Source organism: Spermophilus citellus, assembly GCF_964194105.1.
Source record: "Spermophilus citellus genome assembly, chromosome: 4".
In the NCBI taxonomy this organism is placed as follows: Eukaryota; Metazoa; Chordata; class Mammalia; order Rodentia; family Sciuridae; genus Spermophilus; species Spermophilus citellus.
This window is the reverse complement of record NC_138185.1, coordinates 68,215,708-68,241,853: the sequence shown is the minus strand read 5'-3', so window position 1 is coordinate 68,241,853 and position 26,146 is coordinate 68,215,708. Positions and strand designations below refer to the sequence as shown.

General features: G+C 43.1%; 2 protein-coding genes across 13 annotated transcripts in view; one reads left to right on the top strand and one right to left on the bottom strand.

Annotated features, from left to right (window-relative positions):
• Positions 1–66: 66 nt before the first annotated feature.
• On the top strand, positions 67–25,498 carry RCCD1 (RCC1 domain containing 1). Of its 12 annotated transcripts, XR_014021580.1 has the most exons (13): positions 68–1,070; positions 1,499–1,807; positions 1,986–2,376; positions 2,463–2,584; positions 4,163–4,261; positions 4,623–4,787; positions 5,432–5,461; positions 5,628–5,801; positions 5,902–6,292; positions 7,542–7,627; positions 9,937–10,010; positions 24,161–24,214; positions 24,734–25,498. XR_014021580.1 is itself a non-coding variant. In XM_081290877.1 (11 exons), the coding sequence occupies exons 1-10, from the start codon at positions 971–973 to the stop codon at positions 6,285–6,287; spliced, it is 1,674 nt and encodes a 557-aa protein (XP_081147003.1). In that variant the 5' UTR covers positions 69–970; the 3' UTR covers positions 6,288–6,292; positions 7,542–7,693. The 12 variants fall into 12 exon arrangements, 10 of the variants coding, with proteins under 10 accessions (XP_081147007.1, XP_081147006.1, XP_081147003.1 ...); XR_014021581.1 differs by lacking the exon at positions 7,542–7,627 and having other exon boundaries at positions 24,734–25,497; XM_081290877.1 differs by lacking the exons at positions 9,937–10,010; positions 24,161–24,214; positions 24,734–25,498 and having other exon boundaries at positions 69–1,070; positions 5,902–6,033; positions 6,136–6,292; positions 7,542–7,693.
• PRC1 (protein regulator of cytokinesis 1) overlaps positions 10,018–26,146 on the bottom strand; it is a 28,619-nt gene continuing 12,490 nt past the window's right edge. The window contains exons 5-15 of the mRNA XM_081290862.1: positions 25,898–26,068; positions 24,669–24,818; positions 24,043–24,190; positions 22,869–23,005; positions 19,379–19,474; positions 17,175–17,321; positions 16,855–16,965; positions 13,986–14,096; positions 13,183–13,359; positions 12,818–12,859; positions 10,018–11,146 (exon numbers count right to left, since the gene is read on the bottom strand). Of these exons, the coding sequence (XP_081146988.1) occupies positions 11,075–11,146; positions 12,818–12,859; positions 13,183–13,359; positions 13,986–14,096; positions 16,855–16,965; positions 17,175–17,321; positions 19,379–19,474; positions 22,869–23,005; positions 24,043–24,190; positions 24,669–24,818; positions 25,898–26,068 (1,362 nt within the window). The 3' untranslated portion in view covers positions 10,018–11,074. The remainder of the gene's footprint in view (positions 11,147–12,817; positions 12,860–13,182; positions 13,360–13,985; positions 14,097–16,854; positions 16,966–17,174; positions 17,322–19,378; positions 19,475–22,868; positions 23,006–24,042; positions 24,191–24,668; positions 24,819–25,897; positions 26,069–26,146) is intronic.

Sequence of the window (26,146 nt, the reverse complement as noted above, 5' to 3'; positions counted from 1 at the left end):
AAGAGGGAGGTTAATTTGAACTGATTGGTTTAGGCCACGAGGGGTGTAAGTGCTAAACTACATGGTTTCCCATCATGTTATCAACCACCATAAACTTTTTGGGGGTCATCGTGCATTCCAGATATTTTCATTGTCTTATGCTGATTGGAGGTTGCTAGAGGGGGTTGCCATGGGTCCTCACCTAGCCTAAGGTAGTCAGGGACACTTGGCGCTGCAGACCTCTCCTGTTATTTACAAACAACTCAGCAGGGTGGGTATGTACTTAGGAGTGCTCTGTGGGTTTTTCCAAGGACAAGGGTCAGCCCCCTTCCTTAGGACAGGCCTTGAGGTGGAAGCTGCTGTTATTTATTTTTAAAAATGGAGTCACATTAGTTTCTCAGTGTATGTCTTCACTCCTGTGAAAAACCCGTCTCTTCTGTAGTTGAGCCTGGTTGGAAGAATGGTGCAGGTCTGGGACTTTTCACCTTCCAGGACCCTCCCTCCTCTCAGAGCCTAAACCAGAGTTCCAGGCTCAGAGGCCTCCGAAGCGTGAATGACAGGGCCCAAGCCAATCAGTGGAAAGTAAAAGCGGAGACGCCCAGTACATCCGCTTCCCGTTAGCCCGGGAGTTCTGCGCATGTCCAGTAGTGAGCTGCCGCCATCAGCCTGAAGGAAGTAGTGAAGGAGCTAGAGATCCTGTCAGTCCTGGCTAAGGGCGAGGAAGGCCCTGTTACTCGGGCTTTAGCTAGACTCTTAGTGAGTGTTCCCTCGGTGGTTCTAATCCGAGCTCCTCCTCCGCCCTGTGAGTGTCCGTACTTACCGAAGGTTTCAGGCCCACTTTACAGATTGGCTTGTATTAACTCAGCGTAGGTCTGGCCGACCCCGCGGGACTCCCTGGGAGGTGAGCACTTACCTGCAGCCTCCGAAACAGTGACGTTATCGCGATAGTGGGACCAAACAGTGATTGGCCCCAGGAAGGCTGCTGCAGCCAATGGCCTCGCTTGGCGCGCGGCTCTTCAAAGCTGCTCTCCGCGGCGCTACCTGGAGAAAGGACTTTCCTGAGGGATGGAGGGTACTGGGCCAGGATCAAGGTCAGAGACCCCCCTCCCCCGGGTTGGGAGCAGACACGGGGGATGGGGGACCCATGAGCTGATTTCTGAGATTTGAAAATCCTTGTAAAATTCCGATCAAGCCTAACTTACCGAGAAAGTGGCATTGCTGTTGGAACCCCCAGACTGAACCTAATAAGCCAACAACATACCAAAGCCTTTATTTGCATCCATTACAATTCTGAGAGGTAGATACAAACAGCACCCGTCTCACCGCTTTTGTAAAGCTGAAGAAATGGATTTGGATTCAGGTTAAGAACATCGGTTGGCTGCGGAGGCGCATGTGGGTGAGGCCGGAGCTGCCTCTCTACTTCCTCGGTTTTGTTGAGAAGAACACTGTGCAGTCGGTGGAACCTGCGCTCAGCCCTCTTCCCTGTAATCAGGAGTATAACATTTCTTTCACTTTGTAGATAAGGAAGCTCCAGCTCCTGGGAGGCCAGATACGCAGGGTGTCGCACCCTTGCTGGTCTGCAAGAAGCATCTGTGTTCCAGCCCTATCCCTGGGACCTTGCGACCCCAGCCGGGTGGCGGCCGGCAGAGGGCGCTGCGGAGCATGGCCGGAGAGCGACCTGGGGCTTGGTTCGGCTTCGGTTTCTGTGGCTTCGGACAGGCGCTGGGCTCCGGGCGAGGGCGCCAGGTGCGCAATCCTGAGCCGCTGCGGGCGGGCGTCGACGTTTGTCGCGTTAGCGCGAGCTGGAGCTACACCGCCTTCGTGACCCGTGAGACCCTCACCTGATCCCGATTCCAGCCCCGCCCCAGGCAAACTACACCCTACCATATGGCCACTCCAGGATAGAACTCCCATTTTGGCCCCATTCCCTCCCTAGCCATCCATTTTGGCACCCTGCCTCTGCCTAGACCCTACTCTGGGTATATGTCCCCGGTCTGCCCACGCAGGTGCAGGTCGCTTGGAGCTGTCTGGCTCCATTAATGGAGCGGCAGAGGACTGCAGGGATGCTTGGGCCTCGGAGGGACTCCTCGTGGTGATTCGCACCGGGAAGGAGTCTGAGACTGAACTGCAGGCGTGGACGCCCGGCTCGGCGCTGCGTGGGGCGCCCATTTGGACCCAGAAGCTGGCGCCTGAGGCTGAGGTGGAAGACCAAGCACGAGATGAGTCTGGAGCTGGCTCGCTGCCCCTGCTGCCTGGCGCCTGCGCCTACGTGAGTCCGCAGCCACCCTTCAGCCGGACTCTGGTCCCGGAGCTGCGGGCACGCCGGCTAGAGCTGGGCGCGGAACACGTGCTGTTGCTGTGCGCAGCTGGCCAGGTGTTCTCCTGGGGCGGGGGCAGGTGAGGGCCAGCTGAAAGCGATTAGGAGAAGCCGGAGGGGGGGCCCCTTAATGTGCCCAGAGCTGACTAGGGTTTCCCCTGCTCAGGCACGGACAGCTGGGCCACGGGACGCTGGAGGCAGAGCTGGAACCAAGGCTTTTGGAGGCGTTGCAGGGCTTACCCATGGCCGAGGTGGCGGCTGGTGGCTGGCATTCTGTGTGTGTGAGTGGTGAGTGACCCAGTACTTTTCTAGACTAGCTCATGATCTTTTTACACCTCCCTCTTCTTCCAGTTTTGGTGGGAAGCCTCTTCAGGCCTCTTTTAAAACTCATCACACTTTAGTCAACACCCACTCATTTGTATGACTCCCCAGTGCTTCTCAAATTCAGCCCCTCTGCCTCCACCACTGCCCTCTCACACCTGGGCCGATTCAGATGTTTCTCTACTTCTATTACTGTTCTCAGTACCCCTCCCATCCACCTGCCCGCAGCCAGGGTCAACTTTCTGAAATACCCATCCAGGAAAACATGAAAGGATGAGGGGCAGCCCAGTCAAGGAGAACAGAGAAAAGACTAGAAGTTGCCCAGGTGGCTGTGATGTTTGGCACACTGGACCCTGAGATGCCTAGAGGGAGGATGAGGTTGGTGGGTGTGACTCTGTGGTGGTGACCTAGAGCCAGATAAGGAGGTTCCGTTTTTTCTTTGTGGTGCTGGGGATTGAACCCAGGGCCTTGTGCATTCCAGGCATGCACTCTACCAGCTGAGCTATATCCCCAGCCCCAGGAGGTTCACTTTGGATGTGTTGAGTTCAAAACCATATGGGTGATCCAGGGACAGCTATTTCCTAGCCTCTTGGAGCCCACACAGAGCATGTGACTGGCAGTAAGTGATCTCTGTAACTAGGGCTCTTAATCTGCTACTTACATCACTAGAGCTTTTTCAGTTACTTTCCCCATATTCTAATGTAGTGGGCCTGGTTTGGCAGCCAGGCTGAAGAACCTTTGGGCTAGAGGGCATAGAACAGAGGACTGGAAATAGCCCAATGGTAGACCTCACACTTAAGGACCAGGATGAATTGGCATGCTTAGGTTTGGAGTACAGGTTGAAGCATGGAGGCATCAAAGTATGCCTTCAAATCATCATTCTGCCTCTGTGATCTTGGGCCTGGTACTTAATGTCTCTGTGCCTTAGTTATCTCCTGAACAAAGTGGTAATATTGTGTAAAATAGGGGTATTGTCATATAATTTCTTGTGGGTTACTGTGAGGATTCAAGGATTATATTTAAAAAAGTGCATAAAAACCATCATAGAATAATAACCTTTATAAGGTTATCATTGTTAGCAAATTTTTAGCATTAGGGCCATTGCTTCAACATGATGGTATTAGAGCAGCAGTGGTACAGGAGAGGCGAGAGCTTCAAGAGGCAACAGGACTAGTGGCAGGTGGGGTTGAAAAGGGGCACAGGCTGCCTCATTGGGTTTGAAAGGGAAATAATACTGTAGAAATTCTGGGGTTACCATGGTGTGTTTGGGTGTGTGGGGGGATTGATTTAGCAACATAAATTAAAAATGAAAATAGAGAAAGTCCAGCAGGGATTTAATTTAAGGGAAAGGTAACCAGAAAGAATTAAGGATCAGGGAACCTAAGACAAGTAAGCCACTAGAGTCTGAGGTCACCTTTGCCTGGAGTGCCACTTGGGCAGAGCAGGCTTTAGTAGTGCCCAGAAGCTAATGGGAGGGTTAGGGAAGTTTGGATTGGTGAACAGGGGTTCATGGTCTATTTAATGGGTCCCCTTGATCTCTTTCAGAAACAGGGGATATTTATATCTGGGGCTGGAATGAATCGGGGCAACTGGCCCTGCCTGCAAGGAACCTGGCAGAGGATAAGAAGATTTTTACAGAGGAAGGTGAGGGTCAACATGACTTTCAGAGTCATCTCCTCACAATGTTGCTATCATTTCTTACTCCTGGATGTATGCTGGCTGAAGAGCTACGGTGCTCAAAAGCCTGATATCCTTGTCACCCCAGACTATATCACAGGATTTTGAGTCCCTTACTGGGGAGCATTGGCAAGGCTAATGCCAGTCTCAGCACTGTGCAGCCTGCAAGCCTGTCAACTCTAACACTTCCTGTGAGTATGGTGGGAGCATCAGCTTTAAAGCCAGAGAATAATGTGCTCTGTAGATCTGTTGTAGCAATGAGATAATGTGTGAATAAGCTTAATACTCAGTGTTAATAATCATCAGTATAAACATTCCAAAACCACAGGTCTGAATGAAGATGGTTCTGAAGTGAATAGAATATCTGGGGCTGAGAATGGAGCCCCTGCTCCCTTCATAGCTGTACAGCCCTTCCCAGCTCTATTGGATCTTCCCCTGGGCTCAGATGTAGTCAAAGCCAGCTGTGGATCCCGGCACACTGCTGTAGTGACAAGTGAGTGGGGCTGGGCAGGCTTTTCCAGGATGGACTGAAAAGGCATTCTACCTGTGTTCTAGCTGGAGCTACAGAAAAGGGAGTGGTCAACACTGGGGGAGGAGGTGGTGAGGAGAGGTGCATCCTCAGCAAAGAGTATTATCTTTTTTTTTTTTTTAGTTATACACAGACACGATATTGTTTTGTTTATTTATTGTTTTACGTGGAGCTGAGGATCAAACCCAGTGCCTCATGCGTGCGAGGCAAGTGCTCTGCCATCAAGTATAAGGCATCTTTACATACTTACTCATTTAATCAAGCTTCTATCCGCAAATAGCTTTAATAATAGCTCCCCAGCCTGTCAGGCCCAGAAGATTATGCCTCCTCCACACTCAGATACTGCCTCATCCAGTGTCCTGATCTCAGTAGCTGCGAGATGCAGGCCACTCAGTTCACATATGGGAAGATAAACTTTTTCCACTGGATCCTTTACCACATCAAATTTGATTAGACAGTTGTAAAGAGAGAATATGTTGTTCCACACCACACATATCTTGTGAGGATTGTGACATGCTGGCTATGGGTTGTGCCAGGCCAGGCTAGACCAATGTCTTGCCATAGAATAGAATAATACTGACAGCTATTTATTGTCCTTCTGGTTTTAGGAACAGGAGAGCTGTACACCTGGGGCTGGGGTAAGTATAAGGATTGTTTTCGTGATCCTTAAGCCAAGGGTAGGAAAAGCCTGGAAATAAAGATGGGTGACAAAGCTACATCATCTTGAAGAAGCAGGGGTCTCAACCTGATTACTGGAGGTACAGAACTGAAAAGCTGTGTGCTCCCTTCCTGGGGTCTAAACAGATCTAGGCACACTCCAGAGAATGTCTACAACCAACAGAGAAATAGGAGATGACATCAGGACTGACAGGCTGGGGAGCTATGACATCTTCCTTTCTGCTGTGTTGCCAAGGCTGGCCTTGAACTTGAGATCCTACTCCATCAGCCTCCCTGGTAGCTGGGATTATAAGTGTGCATGCAAGGGAGTGTTTAACAGCATTTATAAAACATGTTTGTGTGTTCTGGCACTAGGTAGAAAATGATAAAATGGAAATCTATGCTAAACATTTTGGTGTAGGTAGCAAGGAAGCTTGGAGGAACCTCTTGCCTGTAATAACTGGTTGCCACTGGACTTTTGGGACCCTGAGCCTGGCCCTAGAGGCTTTCTGGCTCCAGTCTCCTGGATTCACAGAGCAAGCACCAGCAGGGGGTGGGTGTAAACCTTATCCCCTCCTGGCTGCCGTCCGTGGGCTGCATGGAAAAGTAGCAAGGTCTATTGGAGAGGATGGCAAAGAGGCTCATCTCACTTCAGGTAAATATGGACAGCTTGGCCACAAGGATAGCACCAGCGTGGATCAGCCCTGCCTTGTGGAATACTTTGTAGAGAAACAGCTGCAAGTGAAGACAGTCACCTGTGGGCCATGGAACACCTATGTGTATGCTGTGGAAAAAGAGAAGACCTGACATGTGTGTATGTATGTATTTAAGTTATAAAATATAGAAAAGTGAACAAAATATATGTTAGAAAATTATAAAGTTAACAATTGTGAAACTCCCTTTTGGGAGGTGAGGAGAGAAAAAAAGAACTCCTTTTCAGGTTAGGGAAAACCATTGCCAGCATCCAATGTCCTTGTATTTGTCCCTTTCCATCACAGCACTCCCCTTCACCTTAGAGCAGGGGCCTTAACTTTGCTGCACTATAGAAACACTTGGAGAACACTGGAAACTTTGATGACACAGGCCAGTGTCCCAGATGATGAATCAGAAACTCTGTATGTGAGGCCTAGACATAGATGGGTTTTGAAGTTTTCCCACTACATCCCTTTTTTTTTTTCTTTGTCCCGAGGACTGAATTTAGGATCTTGCACACTCTAGGCAAATACTCTACCACTGAAGTACACTGCTACCCTTTTTTGAGACAGGGGTCTTGCTAAGTTTTCACCCCAAACCTGGGCCTAGTCAGTCATTTTCTATACAATGGTGATTGTGCTTCAATAAGTAGAATCATGGGGTAGAAAAAGAAATTAGGTCCCAGATGTTAATATTTGTTTTAGGCTGGCCTGGAACTTGTGATCCTCCTTTCTCAGCCTCCCGAGTCACAGGGGTTATAGATGTGCGCCACTACTCTCACCCAGATGATTTTAATGTACAGCCAAGACTAGGAACCACTATAGGTCATTTTTTTCACTCATTTCCCTGTAATTCATCAATATGTTGTATTTTCGTTTGATTCAAAATGTTCTGATTTCCCTTGAGAATTTGCCTTAATTTCTAAGTATGTGTACTTCCTAAGAAACTTTCTATTATAGTTTAATTCCATTATGGTCAAGAACATTTTATTTCAATCATTACAAGTTTTTTTTTTTTTTTAGTTAGACATAATACCTTATTTCACTTACTTATTTTTATGTGGTGCTGAGGATCGAACCCAGGGTCTCATGTATGCGAGGCGAGTGCTCTACCACTGAGCCACAAGCCCAGGCCTCAATCATTACAGTTTTTAAGACAAATTTGTTATGATTTATTTGACTATTTTGATGAATGTGGCTTTTACTAATAACAGATTTTGGTTGGAGTTCTCCACACTTAGGTCTGGCTGATTGGTGCTAGGGTAGTGTTTAGTTCGTCTAGTCTTGCTGATTTTTACCTAGCTATTCTGTATTGCTGCGAGAGGGTTGTTAAGTCCTTGACTGTGGATTTGTTCATTTTTCTTTTCAGTTCTACCAGTTTTAGCTTTGTCTGTCTTGAAGCTGCTTTTAAAATATAGACACATTTAGAAGTGGAACATCACTGAAAGTGGCAAAGTAAGAAAACTCTGGGTTCATCTCCCACAAAACCAACTAATAAATTGTATGGTCTTTTTCAAAGAATTGTGGTTGTGGGTTTTGACTTATCCTGTAGGCTCTCAAGAACTGGATGGTTTTATTTATATTTTTTCTTTCTTTTAATGTTTTTTTAGTTATAGGTGGACAAATACCTTTCTTTCTTTTTTTTTTTTTTTTTAATTTGGTGCTTACGATTGAACCTGGGCCTTGCACATGCTAGGTGAGCGCTCTACCACAAGCTCAGTCCTCTTTTTTTTACTTGTTATTTTTGGATTTACATGACAGTATATTTCAATATGTACATATTGTACATACACAGAGTATAACTTATTCAGGATCTCATTCTGAAACTCTTTTTAAAAGTACAAGTACTGGCTGCAGCAATCTGGGACAAGGGACAAATAGTTGGCATAAGCAATAAACATAACTTCTGGAGATGAAGAGGTCAGGAAAGGAGATACACAGAGGAAAGGTTTCTAAAAGCTCTCATATGCTAGGGATTGAGAAGGCTACAACACAGGCCAGAACTAGATACATTACTCAGCGAAAAGCCTGTAAAAATAATAAATTCCTCTGAATAGCTGCAAGTTCTGTGCAAGCAAGAATTAAAGATTAAGGCAGAGTTATAAATAACTGGTTAAGTGTTGAAGAAGTGTTCCATTTTAACAGTCAAAAACGGGCACATCCCAAAGGTAAATATATATATATACACACACACATAAAACAAACATGAATAAACTGATATATATCATATATCCCTATTATATGGTGTATAATTCTACTGCTCAGCAGAAGGGAATGAATTGTGGATACAAGCAACAACATGGATGAATCTCAAAATAATGAAAGTAGTACTGGAAGAACGAGATCAAACAGGAATATATTTTATAGATTCTCCTTATATGGGCTGGGGTTGTGACTCAGTGGTAGAGTGCTTGCCTAGCATGTGTGAGGCATTGGGTTCAACTCTCAGCACCACAAAAAAATGAATAAATAAGATAATGGTAATGTGTCTTTACAAAAAAAAAAAAAAGAAAAAAATTCTTATATAAAAAACTCTGGAAAACGCAATCTACGGCATCAGAAAGCAAATCAGCAGTTGGTATCAGGGTGAAGATTTCACAGCTGTGCACTTTATCAATTTATCAAAGTATACAGTTTTGCTAGTGCAGTTTATGTCAGTTATACCTCAAAGCTTATTACTTTTTTTGTTTGTTTGGTACTGGGAATTAAATGCAGGGGTGTTCTGTTACCCTACAGCCTCAGCTTTTTTTTTTGAGATAGGGTCTTGCCAAGTTGCTGAAGTTGGCCTCAAACTTTGCAGTGCTCTTTGCCGCAGTCTTGGCTGGGCACAGAATCAGGAGCCACTCAAGCAGGAATAAAACTTTATTTTGAAAAAGCCGCCAATATTCTGTAGGCGCCGGCAAGCCAAACCCGGTCCTCCCACGCGGGCGTCTACCAGAACCTCCCGTCCCCGGAACCGGTAACATGAGTCCGGTAGCAGGCCAGGGTGAACAGCGGGAGTACAATTGGTAGCAGGCCAGGGTGAACAGCGGGAGTCCAATTTCCATATGAATGTAAATCTTAACATAATCATATCTCAGTGGCTAGCTGGCGTCACTTTACAACCAAAGGTGCCATACATCGTATATTTGCTTGTGGCTCCTAGCAGCTCTTTACCTCAGCCTTCCAAGTAGCTGGGGCTACAGGTGTGTGCACCACAATGCCCAGCTTATAAAGCTCACTTTTATAAAAGCAAATTCCTGTTAATATAACAAGTGACAGGGGCTGGGGTTATAGCAGAGCGCTTGCCTCACACATATGAGGCACTGGGTTCTATCCTCAGTACCACATAAAAATACATAAAGATGTTGTGTCCATCTTTAAAAATATAACAAATGACAATGAATTAGGAAGATTCCTAATACTTCAGTTGTTGGAGTTATGGAAAAAGATCTTTGAGAGAAATAAAGAATGGGAGTTTCTTAATTTAGAAATGCAAAAAAGAAACCAGGTACAATGGTTCATGAGGCTGTGAGGCAGGAGGATCTCAAGTTCCAGGCTAGCCTGGGCAACTCAGCAAGACCCTGTCAAAATTAAAAAAAACAAAGAAGAACTGAGGATGTAGCTGAGTGGAAAAGCATCCCTGGGTGTACCCCCAGTACTAGTACCCCTAGTACTCCCCTCCATTCCCAACCCCCCTACCCCCCAAAAAAGGACACAAAATAACAAAAGTTCTAACTAGAAAAATTTCCATATATCCTTTTGGTCTTTTCTGTTTTCCACAGGCCAAATCAACCAAAAGTTGGTTGTGGGGAAAAATAAACCAAGGAAAAAAAACGCCATGGTATCTTTTTGAAAGGTAACTACACACATTTTAATTTATTTTTAAGAATATATTTATATTTTAAAAACAGGACATGACTAACAGCATGGCTTACACCTATAGACCAAGTCCACACTGGTAAGCTTTTGAGAACCATTTAATGTGTCAACAGTAGTACTGGCGCAGGCAGACAATAAGAATAAATAATAGTGCTCCGGGAAGTGCAGTAGTGATGTTGAGGGTAGGTAAAGAAGGAGCCTCATCTGTGGAAGCTATAGCAGGAAAACGTCCCCAGTGGTGACATGTGCAAAGCTGCTCAACTCCACAACAGAAATGACCCAACCTACCCAGACGGCCTCCCAACTGGGCTGGCAGCTGCAGGGATAGAAGAACTTGGGCACAGGGGGGCACAGTGGACCCAGAGAGAATTCTGAAGAAACAGTCCAGAAAAGCATGTGTGTCACTCACACACATACATAAATGGATTGCACTGTATATATAACACACTGTACAATTTAACAAAGGTGCTCCTAGCCTCTCTGTCATCTTTGGCACTGTATCAGGCCACCTCAAATGCTGACACACAGACATCCTCATTGGGAGGAAGGCTGTCCCGATTGGTGGGGACAGGCCTTCTGGTGAGAGCAAAGCTATATAGCTACATCATTAACTGAACACCCCTAGACAAAAAACAATGTTAATTGCTAATTACAAGTATACATGCCAAAATTACTTCATTTCTCATCCCCCAAGGTTGGGCCTAGTCAATCATTTTCTATACAACGGTGATCGTGCTTTGAAAAGTAGAATCCTGGAGTAGAGAAAGAAATTAGGTCCCAGATGCCAATATTTGTACTTACAGCTATAAACTAAGTTTTAAAATATTTCTTGAGTCAAAAAATAAAAGCAACTCTCTATGGACTCACTAAACCCATAACAGACTTTCAATCTGTCACTCTTGTTCATGTCTTTAAATTAGGCCCAAGGTAACAGAACCTGTCCAGGGTTTTAAGCGCATTTAAAGAAAAACTAGAGCCACCCCTGTATAATAAGTCCAATCTATGCACAGGAAGCCACAGTGGCTGGCTGGTCAGGGTTTCTCAGGCGTGGATATTGGTTGAATTGAGGATTCGAGAAGTAGCTTCAGATTTGGAAGCCTTTGAAAGTTCTCGCTGTTGAAAAAATAAATAACATCAGTGGCAGTACTGCTCCTATCGTGCATGCCCTTCCTTTATAATCCTAGTTAAGTGTCAACAGAAAGTCCCCTGAGGAGTTTGAGACAGAGATCCCTAGTATATTAGGAATAGGTGAGGAACTGAGCACCATTGGGTTAGTCATAGACTGAGCGCATGCACACACACGCCTTTCCTCTGCCAGTCCAGTCAAAACTTCACCCAAGAAATCCCTTATACTTTACAGAACTACTCTTGGAGTTGCCAAACTAAGTAAGCAACAAGCTTTGTTTTCATGAGCCCTTAAACAATGGGCCAGACCATGTATCTACCAATCCCTGGGGCTGAGGGCCTTGTAACCTGCTGGTGATTTGATCTCATGCTGGAGCACATGGCATAAAAGCAGAAAGTAAAGCTTTGAGTGACCCCTGAGAGAGACAGATATTAGTAGAGGTTAGTTTAGTCAGTGACTTTGGTGCTGCCTGGTGGAGTGTTATTAGCTTTAACAACCAAAACAAATGAACCCCCCCCAAGATCAGCCATAGATAGGCAGTGGATAAAATGGGCCCCAAGTGGATAAAATAGGCCTTGGCTGAGCAAGCAAAAGAGAAAAACACGACCCTCTGTCCAGCACACAGCTGGCCAGAGTGGCACACTATTTCTATAGGTAGAACGACTACCAGGAATATAAACTGGAATAAACTGCCAGAATATGAAGCTGGCTTAAATGTTCCACACTAGCTATATAGCCCTGGGCAAATGTCCCATTCTCTATCCTTTTAAGAGAAAAGGCAGGGGCTGGGGTTGTGGCTCAGCGGTAGAACACTTGCCTAGCATGCGCAAGGCCCTGTGTTTGATCCTCAGCACCACATAAAAATGAATAAAAAAAGGTATTATATCCAACTACAACTAAAAAATAAATATTTGGGGGGAAAAAAAAGAGAGAAGGCAGCTTAGGCTTTAACTCTGTATTCCCCAAAGGGTAAGGGGCAGCCTCACTTCTGTTTCATGGCAAGACATGGAGGAGGAAGCTTGTTAAGGAAAGGCATTACAGTAAAGTGTTAGTAAATGCAAAGCAGGATAGAAGGAGATAATCATTCTGGAAAAATTACTTTAATCCAGTGCTTCATAAATGCTTTAGCAGCTCAATGTGGTAGAAACAGGCAAATGTAGGGAAAAGACCAGTAGACAAAGTTTGAGATTCAGCCCTGAGTTAGTAAGACATATACTCCAGGAAATAATCAGCACACAGGCCAAGAACCTCATTATAAGCAGCACACAGCTGGGGCTCCCCATCCCACATGATGGGGCCTCTATTCTTTCCAGCACATTCTAGGCCTTTGATATCACAACTGGGGAGAGTGAAGGTTTTCTTTTGTGAAATAGTTTTTAAAATTCTTCACCTGACTTTAGATGGGGCTGAGAATCCAATTCAAGTCTGAACAAGTTTTTCTATTAGTCAGCAGGCTGACAGTCAGCCTATTATAGGAAACATAAGCCAGATACTTATTTTTGAAGTTTGTCATAGAATTCTTTTGTTAAAATAGTTCTGTAGTAACACAGCTGAGATGATAGGTTAGTGCTGCCCTTTGCCCAGTTGAGAATGAAGCAAGGAGATGATAGACAAGTTTGGAAAAAGGGAACTGGACATGCAGGAGTTACCATACAGACCTGAAGCCCAAAAGTGGAGCTGTCAGAGTGGGACGGATCCTTCTAAGAACAAAGAAGATAATTACCAAGAACTCCACCAAGAGTGCACCAGGGCAATGATTAGAGAGGGTCACCTCCTGCAGCCAGGGAGTGGTATTATCTTAAGCAGAAGGATCCAAGTTAATGTCTAGTTGCTACTGCCAACTTCCTATACATTTCCTTTCAGCCACCCCCACCCTCACCTTCCTCATGTCAAGGCAGGAAAGGGATTCTCAGCCTCCAAGGTACCTGTGCTGACCAGATAGCCTGGGTGCCCTTGGAAAGACAATGACTGCCCCAACTGTGTGCTCCCCAGAGACTGGTAGATATTAGAAAAGGTGAATTACCGCAAACTCAGAATAGGTGCTGGCAACAGAATTAATGCTGAAGTTGCGCTGGAGAGGGGTCGAGTCAGGGTACCCACCACTCAGGATGCTGCCATTCAACTCCAAGTTCTCTTTGTTGGCTCCATGCCTACCGGCACGGGGTGTTTTCTTTCCAGAACAAGTGGAACTGACCACTGGCTAGAGTAAGGAAAGAGTTCCATATGTCACCTTAAGATGAATGTATAAGCACACACACAAACTCAAGAGCTAATATCACATTTATATGTCTATAATTTATACTTTTGATTTAAAAACTACTTTTACTTGATGCTAGGCAAGAGCTCTACCACTACATTTTACCACTGAGATATACTCCTAGGCCCTTGAATTCTTAATAATTTTACAAAATACCTACCTTTGAGAATAGCCTGTAGGATAGCTAAATGGCTAAACATATGTTTTGGCAGAATCCCCCTCTCTTTTGAGTATCTGTGTCTAGTGACCCAGTGTCATTGGGCTGGAACCCATGTATAGGGGAACCTAGCTTAGCATCAGTTGAAGACTGGACCTGAGCTCACAGAAACCACAAGACCATCACCTGACCTTTAGTCTCGACACAGCCCAGGGTTTTCATAGTACCAGAGAGGCTCCGTGACGTTTTTTCTCATTGTTAATTTTTTTTTTTACTATTATCTAGTGATAATCTGACTTATGTCTGTCAACTCTGAGCATCTCACTGATAACCAAATTCAGGGAGATTAGAAATTAGGACATCTAGATTGAGGCATCTGGGTAACTAAGCGGTGCATACAGAGCTTGCTTACCTTGCTGCCAGAAGGAGGAAGTCGAGACACAGGGGAGCGGTAGACTGTCCCCCCAAAGACGGGCCTAATGCTACTATTGGCTGTAGCATTGGACATGGTAGTAGTGTTCAGCTAGAGAAGAACAGATACATTACTGATATTCAGCCTTTCCAGCAACCCATTTCTACCTAACAGGAAAAAGAATAGGGGAAATAGTCCAGGAAAGATGAGTCTACACAGTAAAGAACCTGCTGCATCTGATATATAGGACTCGAGGAAACGTGAAGTTTTCAAAGCCTGTTTATATCCAGCAGATGGAACTATAAAATAGTACAATAACTTATGGCATGAGACATTTATTATATGACCCAAACACTCTACCCAACAGAAATAAAAGCATATATCCATACGATACTTATTCATAAATGTTTATAGCAGTTTTATAGTCAAAAACCAGAAAGAATACTCAGCAGGAGAAATGGACAAGCAGATTATGATTTGTTTACAGAATGCAATACTGCTCGACAATAAAAAGGAATGGCCTATTGATACACGCAACACCAAGGATGAACCTCAAAGAAATCAGGCTAAATGAAAGAAGCCATACACAAAAATATGTACTTATGATTCTATTTATATTAAATGTTAGAAAATATAAAACTGCTCTCTTGTGACAGTTAAATCCCTAGTTGCCAGGAAGGATAAAACTTACAAATATGCAACATTAAATCCCATACAACCATAATGTACCAGTTTAAAAAAAAAAAAGTAGTAATTGAATAAAAAGCAAGGGAAAAAAAACACTCAACGTCTGAAAATTTGTTCAAGTATTGACAGAGAGTGGAGCCAATGATAACACTTAAGACACTAACGAGCTGCCATAATCGTATTGGAATCAGACAGTGATTAACACAACCAGACTTTTGAAATATTTTACAGCATTCTTAGCAGCAAGAGCTGTCTCACATGTCTTTTTTTTTTTTTTTTTAAGAGAGAGAGAGAGAGAGAGAATTTTAATATTTATTTTTTAGTCTTCGGCAGACACAACATCTTTGTTTTGTACGTGGTGCTGAGGATCGAACCCGGGCTGCATGCATGCCAGGCAAGCGCACTACCGCTTGAGCCACATTCCCCAGCCCTCACATGTCTTTATATTCTTAGCATTGCTGATCCAAAACAAATCATAGAATTTAGTCTTAGTGGTATAATTTATGTTTGTAAAAGTTTATCACATTTTCATAATAAAAAAGTATGTAGATCAAATAGGGAACTAATTTAATAAATGACAATAGTTTTTAAGAGGATAGAATATACAAGTAATAAAGAGTGTATATCTGAAGATAATTTGAAGCTATAAAAAGTCATAACCCGGGGGCTGGAGTTGTGGCTCAGTGGTAGAGTGCTCGCCTCAGACAGGCGAGACCCTGGGTTCGATCCTCTGCACCACATGAAAATAAATAAGTAAAATAGAGGTATTGTGTCCAACTACAACTAAAAAACAAATATTTTTTTTTTAAAAAAAGTCATAACCCGGGGCTGGGGTTGTGGCTCAGTGGTAGAGCACTTGCCTAGCACATTGGAGACCCTGGGTTTGATCCTCAGCACTACATAAAATAAACAAAAGTAATGTGTACAACTAAACAAATACTTAAAAAAAAAAAAAAAAAAAGTCATATCATAACCCAGGTGGGCACAGAAAATCCCAATGACTTGGGAGGCTGTGGCAGAAAGATTGCAAGTTTGAAGCCAATCTTGGTAACCCAGTGAGATCCAGTCTCAAAAGGGGGTGGTAGGGAGTGGACTGGGGATATAGCTCAGTGGTAGAGTGTTTCTGGGTAGGTTCTATTCCCAGTCGTGGGTGGGGGTGGAATAACAGGGAAAAAAGGTTAAGAAAAATATCAAAATTAAATAATGTGACCTCTATTATGTAAAAATACACTATTTAAGACTAGGCTGGACATGGTGCCAATGCAGACCTGAAGCCCAAATGTGGTAGGAGGATAGCAAGTTTGAGGCCAGCCTTGGGAAAACTGGGTAAGACCTTGTATCAATATTTAAAGGATAGAAAGTAGCATAAGTCTGTAATCCCACCCACTCAGGAGGCTGAGGTGGTAAGATCTCAAGTTTGAGGCCAGTCTGGCAATTTAGCAAGACCCTATCTCCATACAAAACAAGGCTGAGGATGTAGCCCAGGGTGGAACAGTTTGAGCATGCCTACCATGCTCAAATCCCTGGGTTCAGCCTCCAGCATTGGGGGGTGGGAGCAAAAAGAACACCAAATATTTACAGTGGCTGTATTGTAGTTATATTATAATGATTTAAAAAATAATGCACCACACCTTGGGGCTGGGGATATAGCTCAGTTGATAGTGCTTGCCTCACATGCACAAGGCCCTGGGTTCGATTCCCAGCAAACCCCCCCCCCCAAAAAAAGGGGAAAAAACCCCAACCAAACAAAAAAACCATCTTATTAAAAAGAAAGTAAAATATGATTACTCCCTGACTTCCTGTTCTAGAGATTAAGGGATATTAAAAATTCCATTCATTAAGTATGAAAATTGTCTTTCACCCAGTACTGTGGGCATCTGGTAGAATTACAGGATGATGAACTTCTGAAAGTTTCATCATCAGAGAATGTTAGCAATTATTGGTCCCTAGGAGTTTAATGCCAGGGCTCAACAAATGGCACACGTCAAAGCTGGTCACTCCTTTACTGTTGTGATAAACCAATACTAAAGATTAAACTACAGTCACCCATTTACTCTCAAATTCACTCAACCTGGAGAAGAAAACTGCTTTTCCAACTCAGCAGTACAGAGGGTGAGAGAGGACAAAGAACCCTATCTCCCCACTCCTTCACCAGCAGGGCTCCACAAAGGCCACATTTTACCTTCCGCACTTTGCCTGGTGTGTTGGGAGCCAGTACTCGTCGCTTGCTGGGTGTCCGGGGAGCACTGCCATAGAGCATCTCTGCCTCTGTTTGCTTCTTGTTCTTTAGTTGCTGTGTGAAAGTCAGAAGCAACAGTTATGAATCCCAGTAAGAAGTGGTTTTAGGATGGGAACAGAAGCAGGGCTAGAAGTCTAGAGCCAGGTCTGCAGCCTGAGTTAAAAGGAGCTGTTACAGACTACCTAATTCTTCCAAGAGCTCTGACAGACATGCTACGATGCATAAACTATCTTCCTCTTTTCCCAATTTGTGTGTACACTTACTCTTTCCTGCTTGGCTCTCTCTTTCTCCAATCGATGCATCTCCCATTGTTCTGCCACATACTCCATGAATTTCTGCCCATTCACCTCAAATGTTTTTGACTGCTCCTGTTCCCACATTTCAATCTGTGCCTTCAACTCTTCTTCCAGCTGAGACCAGAAACAAGGACATGTTAGTTACTTTTAATCTTTGGGGTTGAAGCCCAAATTGACTACTTAAGGGGCTGGGGATGTGGCTCAAGCGGTGGCGCACTCGCCTGGCATGCGTGCGGCCCGGGTTGGAACCTCAGCACCACATACCAACAAAGATGTTGTATCCGCCGAGAACTAAAAAATAAATATTAAAAATTCTCACTAATATGCCATTATGTAATATTGTGAGTATGTAACAGTTGTGATTCTGCAACCTGTATCTGGGGGTAAAAATGGGAGTTCAAAACCCAGTTGAGTCTAATGTATGAAAGACGATATATCATGAGCTCTGTAATGTTTTGAACAATCAATAAAAAAAAAAAGAAGAAGCTGAAAAAAAAATTCTCTCTCACTCTCTCTCTCTTAAAAAAAAAAAGACTGACTACTTAAGCCGGGTGCAATGGCACATGACTGTAATCCCAGCTACTCAGAAGAATGAGGCAGGAGGATTTCAAGTTCAAGACGAGCTTAGGCAACTTAGCAGAATCCTGTCTCAAAGTGAAAAAGGTTTGGGTGTAGCTCAGTGGTTCAATCCCCAGTGCTACCACCACTGGGCAAAAAAAAAAAAAAAAAAAAAAAAAAGGAAAAAAAAAGATTTTTTTCCCTTTCCACAGCATTAGCATTCTAACTTCAGGGAGCTAGACCCATGGGGCTTCAGGTCAGAGCAGAGATGGTTCATTTACAACACACAGAAAAGTAGAAGAAGGCAAGAACCCATAGTCTGAATACTGAGGTTTTGATGCCTGAAGCTGGAAATAGCATCAGTAAAATCAGTAACATTAACCAGACAGTGATTAATGTAAGCATAAGCATAAGCATGACTATGGAACCAGATATCTGCGTTTCAGTCTGGACTCTACCTCTTACTAGCTGTGAAAAGGGCAAGTTACCCCTTATTATCTGTAAAAACAATTTCAACCTAAAGGGATATTGTCATATATATGAATAAATGAAAACATCTTTTTTTTTAATTATTAGTTATTGATGGACCTTTATTCATTTATTTGTTTATATGTGGTGCTGAGGATTGAACCCAGTGCCTCATGCATGCTAGGCAAGCCATCTAACCACTGAGCCACATCCCCAGCCCCAAATGAAAACATCTTGAAATAGTTAACAACTCAAAAAAAAAAAAAAATGTGAAACATTACTATTATTTTATTTATTTTTTTAAAGAGAGAGAGTGAGAGAGGGAGAGAGAGAGGAGAGAGAATTTCAATATTTATTTTGCAGTTATCGGCGGACACAACATCTTTGTATGTGGTGCTGAGGATCGAACCCGGGCCACACGCACACCAGGCGAGCACGCTACCGCTTGAGCCACATCCCCAGCCCCAAAACATTACTATTATTAGCATAGAAAATAAAGCCCACAGTACTTTCTCAAAAGCTTGCCTATATTATGGGCTAAAATGTTGCCCAAAATTCATTTTGAAGTCCTAACCCCCAACACCTCAGAATGTAAGTGTATCTGGATGGTCTTTTAAAAAAAGTAGTCCAGGGCTGGGCGTATAGCTCAGTTGGTAGAGTGCTTGCATCATAAGCACAAGGCTCTGGGTTCAATCCCTAGCACCACCAAAAAAAAAGGTAGTTGAGTTAAAATGAGGTCATTAGGGTGGGCCCTAATTCAATCACTGATGGTAATTAGGACACAAAGACACACAGAGGAAAGGTTATGTGAAGATCCAATCAGAATCTGTCATCTATAAGACAAGCAGAGGCCTCAGAAGAAATCCAGCCCTGCCAATGACATCTTGAATCTCAGACTACTGGCTTCAAGAATTGTGAGAAAGTAAATTTCTGTAGTATAAGCCACCTAATTTGTAGTCTTTAATTTGGCGGTTCCAGCAGACTACACCTTGGTGTTCAGTGGCCCTTTGCTTACACTGAAGGCCCAATGCATAAACTTTGGAAGAGAATACATTTCTGGGGCAAATTAATACAAAGCAAAGGACATACAAAAAATTAAAGTATCTCAAGAGCCAAGTGCCAAAAACTCTTAGCAACAATATTACCTTAGGGAGTGTTTTCTGGAGCTTGGCTCGCTGCTTTTCTTCTTTTAGAAGGTTTCCTCCTCGGTTTACAAATCGACTTGGATCTGAAGCTTTTCTCTGTGAAAAATACATTTTATTTAATGATAGTATAACCTAGGATAGTCAGACCAATTACTCCTCCTAAGCCCTTATAACATAATGTATATTATTAAATTGACCTGTAGAGTTTCACATTCTTGTCCACATTTAGCCATTAGAAATGGTGGCATTTTAAGCCATGGGCACTCCTGGCATATGCAAGATCATCCACTGGGGGTAGGAAAACTACAAGCTTCCTTCAGTCTAAAAAATAACAGATAAATATAACAATGACTATAGGAAGCCATCCGGAAATGACGAGGACCTTTTTTTTAGCATTGCAACTGATGAGGGGGTAGATCTGGCCCTGGGAGCTTCCCATGGCAGACGCACGGGGATAGATCACCCAAAGCGAGTGAATTCCCCTTCTCTACCAGAAAGGTCCCTTGCAGCACCTATGGGCATAACACACTAGGAACTGATCAGCCTTCTTGCCCCCACCTCTATCCTGTTTTGGTGAAGAACTTTCTATCGAAAGCCTTTGATGTTTTCCAATATAAATAAAGCAAATGTGGGCTCCTTTCTTTGTTAGAAGCTGGACCCATCTAGTTAGCTTTGTCTGTGTCTACCCCCTCATTGAAACTACTTTCTGTGTTCTGTGGTCATTTCGCTATTCTAGCTTTTATTTTTCAGCCACCCCATCCCACCCAAGGGAAACCCATTTGCTAGCCCATGCAAGATGTGGGCAAGAAATGCCACTAGTTCCCTTCCTTGGTTTGGATATCAGATGATGTTATATTAAAATACAAGGTGAGGAGGAATGGGCAGGCCTAAACTCAGGGCTTATTGTGATGCCTCTGCTTGCGCTTGTATTTCTAGCATACTGGCACAGAATGCAGCTTAAATGCACGTGGCCAGGAAATTTGCAGATAATCTGGGTTTCACTAAATTAACCTTCACAAGATAAACAAAAATTTAGAGGGCTGGGGTGTAGTTCAATGGCAATGCGTGAGGTCCTGGGTTCAATCCTTGGGCCTCAGTAAATAAGTGTGAAATGAGAAGCTCTGGGTTCACATTCCAACACTGCCCTCCCCCCAAAAAAGCTTTTCTTGCCTGTAATCCCAGCAGCTCAGGAGGCTGAGACAGGAGGATCCCAAGTCCAAAGCCAACCTCCGCAATGGCAAGGCACTAAGCAACTCAATGAGATCCTGTCTCTATTAAAATACAAAGTTGGACTGGGGATTTCCTCAGTGGTTGACTGCCCCCGCGTTTAAAAAAAAAAAAAAAACAAACGTTTCTCATTTTTCTTAAATGTCTGGCTTTTGTTATTTTATAATGTATACACAGTAATTTTGAGTATATAACTAGTCATTATAAATTGGGGGAATTACTGCTGGGCAGTGGTGCAAGCCTGTAATCCCAGCAGCTCAGGAGGCTTAGGCAGGAGGATCACTAGTTCAAAGCCAGCCTCAGCAAAACTGAGGCACTAAGCAACTCAGTGAGATTCTGTCTCTAAATAAAAGTAGGGCTGGGGATGTGGCTCACTGGTTCAATCCTGAGTTCAATCCCCGGTACCAAAAAATAAATTAAAATTTTTAGGGGCTGGGGTTGTGGCTCAGCGGTAGAGTGCTACCCTAGCACGTGTGAGGCCTTGGGTTAGATCTTCAGCACCACATAAAAATAAATAAATAAAATAAAGGTATTGTGTCCAACTATAACTAAAAATTAAATATTTAAAAATAAAAAAATAAAATAAAATTTTAAATCAGGGGAATTACCTAAAGAATGGTGCAGATAACTAGAAGCATTCTTTTTTTTTTTTTTAAAACAAACATTTATTTTTTAGTTATCGGTGGACACAACATCTTTGTTTGTATGTGGTGCTGAGGATCGAACCCGGGCCGCACGCATGCCAGGCGAGCGCGCTACCACTTGAGCCACATCCCAGCCCCCTAGAAGCATTCTTGATAATATGTAGACCAAACTATTTCTCTTCAAGAGTGCTTGACAGGTCATAACTTATTAACAACAATAGCATGGCATAAGTAACTCCTTTATTTTTCTCGTGTGTGGTGAGTTACACAAGGCTGCTGCCTTAGCTATGTTCATATTCACTCCTCCTCCTCCTCCTGGTTTTCACCCAGAAGCAAGAAGTATCTAAGGACTAGTTGATCGTAAACAGCTGTAAGGTCTTGCCAGGTTCTCTCCATCTGAGTCCTAGCTTCCTGCCTATAAACTTGAAACTTGAAAGAGTTCAGCTTAAAAGTCTACAGACCCTTGTGAATGCTAATAGAGTCAGCATGAACCTAATAACAATTTTCTCCTTAAATTTTGTGCTGTTGGTGCTTCATTTCTCTCACCCCAATCCCAGCCCTGAATTCTAAAATGCTGTTTATGCTATCTGTGAGAAGGAATTCAGAGAATACAAATTCATCCTGATATCTAGTTTTCTAGGAAAACAGCAAAAGTAGCAATAATAGAGAAGTTAGTTGACTTCCTTAGTAAGAGAACTAGAATTTGCCTGGGACAGCATTACTCAGACTTGCCAGCCACTGGTATGGCACATAAACACAAGTGAAGAGAGACTGGGAGGAGCCCTTAATTCAGGGTCAAGAGGGTAATGCCACCTTTGTTCTTTCTCTACCAGGCTGCCTGAAATGTGGCCCTTCAGGTGGGAGCTCTAGCAACCAGCTTGGCCCTGAGGACGAGGTCCCCACTTAGTGGTGGGGAGCCCAGAGCTGGAGAAGCCTGCTCTATCCACATCTGGGCTTCCTTCAAGCAAGAAACTTCTATCTTCTTTAAGCCATTAATTTATAGGACATTAGAAACCTGGTAACTGGGCTTGCTTGCTATTTTTCCCCCAAAGCTGGGGATTGAACCCAGGGTCATATCTATGCTAGGCAAGCATTCACTCACTGAGCCATATCTCCAATGCAGGGCATGTTTTCTCAACCCTTCATTTCACTCTTTAACCCGGGCCGCACGCATGCCAGGCGAGCGCGCTACCACTTGAGCCACATCCCCAGCCCTTCATTTCACTCTTAAGAAAGCAGACAAGTAGCCAGGCACCATGGCACATGCCTGTAATCCCAGAAGCTTGGGAGGCAGAGGCGGCAGGATTGAAAGTTCAAAGCCAACCTCAGCAACAGTGAGGTGCTAAGCAATGCAGCAAGACCCTGTCTCTAAGTAAAATACAAAAATGGCTAGAGATGTGGCTCAGTGGTCGAATGCCCACTCCTGAGTTCAATCCCTAGTACCAAATTAAAGCAGGGGCTGGGATGGTGGCTCAGCAGTAGAGCACTCGCCTAGCATGGGCGGGACCTGAATTCAATCTTCAGCACCACATAAAAAAATAAAGGCATTGTGTTGTGTCCATCTACACCTAAAAATAAATATTAAAAAAAAAAAAAAAAAGCAGACAAATAGGGCATACCTCAAACTCTAAGAAAAGCTTCCAGCTCTCTTCCCATTTCTGGACACCTTCAAAGAGTTCTTTATGAACTTCATAATAGTTTCTTAACCGCACAATCTCAGCATCATGTAGTTGGAGCAGATTTTCTGTGTAGTCCTCTGCAACATAAAGACCCAGTAGTTAAAAATTAAAATTACTCAGGACTGGGGTTGTAGCTCAGTGGTGAAGTCCTTGCCTAAAACACTGGGTTTGATCCTCAGCACCACATAAAAATAAATAAAGGTATTATATTCATCTTCAATTAAAAATTTTTTAAAAAAATTAGTATAATATCCCAATTTACTATCCACAACTTCCCTAAAATGGAAATAGGATATATATATATATATATATATATATATATATATATATATATTTTTTTTTTTTTTTTAAATAATATAGGAGTAAGTGGCTAATAAAAAATAAAAGCCAGGACTGGGGGTGTAGTGCTAGGCATTTACCTAGCATGCATGAGGCCCTGGGTTTTATTCCATGCACAACGGAAGAGAAAAAAATAAAAAGCTGGGCATGGTGGTGCGTGCCTATAATCCCAGCAACCCAGGAGCCTGAGGTAGAAGAATATTAAGTTTGAGGTCAGCTTAGGCAACTTAGTGAGACCTTGGTCTCAAAACAAATTTTAAAAGGGATGGGATGTAGCTCAGTGTTAAAGCCCCCCTGGGTTCAATCCCCAGTACTGAAAAAATAAACCATCAATAAAATAATATGTTTGTCATAATTAGCCTGAGGGGACTAAGTAACTAGGGTATGGACAAAGAATAGTCTCCAAAATCTGTGTTATCTCTGCCTTACCCAGACAATAAAAAATCAGGTCACAAAAACTGTCTAAAAACTTGTTGAATTAGTTAGTACAGCTTCATTTTATGTTCAGTTCAGCTTGGAATTCCACTGGGCTCTAGGAGTCGACTCCTCTAGGCTCAAACAGGCTAATGCATTTACCTGCTATATGCCTCTGAGTTAAGCTGATCAACATTTATGTCCCTTACTGTCCTCATCTCCCGACATAAAGATTACGTGAGATAATATTGTTAAGAATTGGTTGTATCTATTCAGATAAGGAAATAGAGGCTTCCTGGAGAGTGTCTGGGTTTATAAAAGAGCAGTGAGTAGACCACATGAAATTCACTGCTGTACTAACCAGCATAGTAAGGGGCAAAAGCTCGTCTCTGCTCCTGGCTATAAAAACACTGGTCCCAATACTGAGCCAGCTCTACTCGAATTGCCTCAATCACTTTCTTCATGTTTTGCATTTTCAGTTCTTCGAGCCGATCCACTTCTAATTGTAGCTGAAAGAAAAAGACATATTAAAGGTATTCACCATACTTTCATATTCACTTAGATTAAAAGTTCCCCCTTTTTAGTTGTTTTTGTTTCCTTTAGGATACTGGGGATTGAACCCAGATATGCTTTACCACTGTTACATTCCCAGCCCTTCTTATTTTTTGAGACAGGTCTCACTAAGTTGCAGAAGCTGGCCTCAAACTTGTGATCCTCCTGCCTCAACCACCTCAGTCACTAGGATTATAGACGTACCCTCGGTGCTTGGTATTTTGCCTTTTAAAATAAAATTATAACACACAATACTCTGTAACAATCATATTATAGGAGCCAGAATACAGAAGATAGAAGATAAGCAGGCCATTTCCCCCTTTTCTGACACTTTTAAGAGTAGGCAGGCCCAAGGGAGAAATAGGTAAGGATGTTGGACTAGACTCAGGAAGACTCACAGAAGACTGCTTACCCAGCACCCATTCAATTTCTTACCGCTTTCCTGACCTTGGCTTTTGACCCAGTCATAACCATTGCCACAGCTTCTCTCTCTTCTTCAGGTATCTGCAACCTGTCCCAGAGTTCCCGGATTTGAGCACGAAGTCCCTCACACACTGCTTCATTTTGTGATTTTTGCATTTCCAGCTGTATCAAGGAAAGGCTGTGGTTAAAGCAAAATAGTAACACACAAAAGGCTAGTCCTCTGCAGCAAGGAATGTCTGGACCCAAATGAAGAAGAAGCATTTATACTGTGATTCCCATTTTTTTTTTTTTTTTTTGGTACCTGGGATTGAACTCAGGGGCACTCAGCCACTGAGCCACATCCCCAGCCCTATTTTGAATTTTAGAGAGAGGGTCTCACTGAGCTGCTTAGTTGGCTTTTGCTGAAGTTGGCTTTGAACTCGCAATTTCCTACCTCAGCCTCCTGAGCTGCTGGAATTATAGGTGTGCACCATTGTGCCTGGCTTCCCAAGAGAAATTTTTTGATGCATTCTGAACATAAGATATAAGGCTGTCATTATGGGAGGATCTCAGACCTCAAGAACAGGATTCCAATGTTGAATTGAAAGTTTTTTCAATCAAACAGTATGCTTGGGGCTGGGGATTACAGCTCAGTGGTAGAGCGCTCACCTATCAAGCTTGAAGCCCTGAGTTCAATCCCCCATATCATCAAAATAAATGAATGAATAAATAAATAAATATAAAAATAATTATTTAAAAAACAACTATGTATATCAAATGGATGTCATTTCATCTGATTGTTTCATATTCTTAGAATATTTTATCTCTTATTTACTTATAAATTAAGGTGTTTTTTTTTTTTTAATTCTTTTTTAGTTGTAGATGGACACAATCTTTATTTATTTATTTTTATGTGGTGCTGAGGATCAAACCCAGGGCATCACATGTGTGAGGCAAGCGTTCTACCACTGAGCTACAACCCCATCCCCAAGGTTTATATTTTTTTAAAAAAGAAAAAAATCAGGGCTTGGGGTAGAGCCCAGTGGTAGAGCACTTGCCTAGCATTTTTGAGACCCTCAGGGTTCAATCCTTAGTACCAAAAAAAATAAAACCGAGATCATATATCCTAAGTTACTATTTTTATTCTCCCTTACTCTCTTAATGTACATTGGCACTTATTTAAGACAGAAGGAAAAACTGCCAGTTTTTTCAAGGTGCTACACACTATTGAGATCCAGGGTCTTAATTTGAGAAGATATTACCTGCCGCAGCAACTTTTGTAGTGTTGCAATATTCTCCAAAGACAAACAAAAGGCATCTTCATCTTCACACACCACATCTCTTTCAAAGCTTGTGTCCGGTGTGTGATCTAATTCTTCCATACACAGTATGATCTGTCTCTTTATGTTGACAAACTCTTCACGCCTAGATGCCTATTAAAAAAAAATAATAATTAAAGTAACCTATAGGAAGGCCAGAAGGACTTTTGGGAAGTATAAATGCAGGTAGTA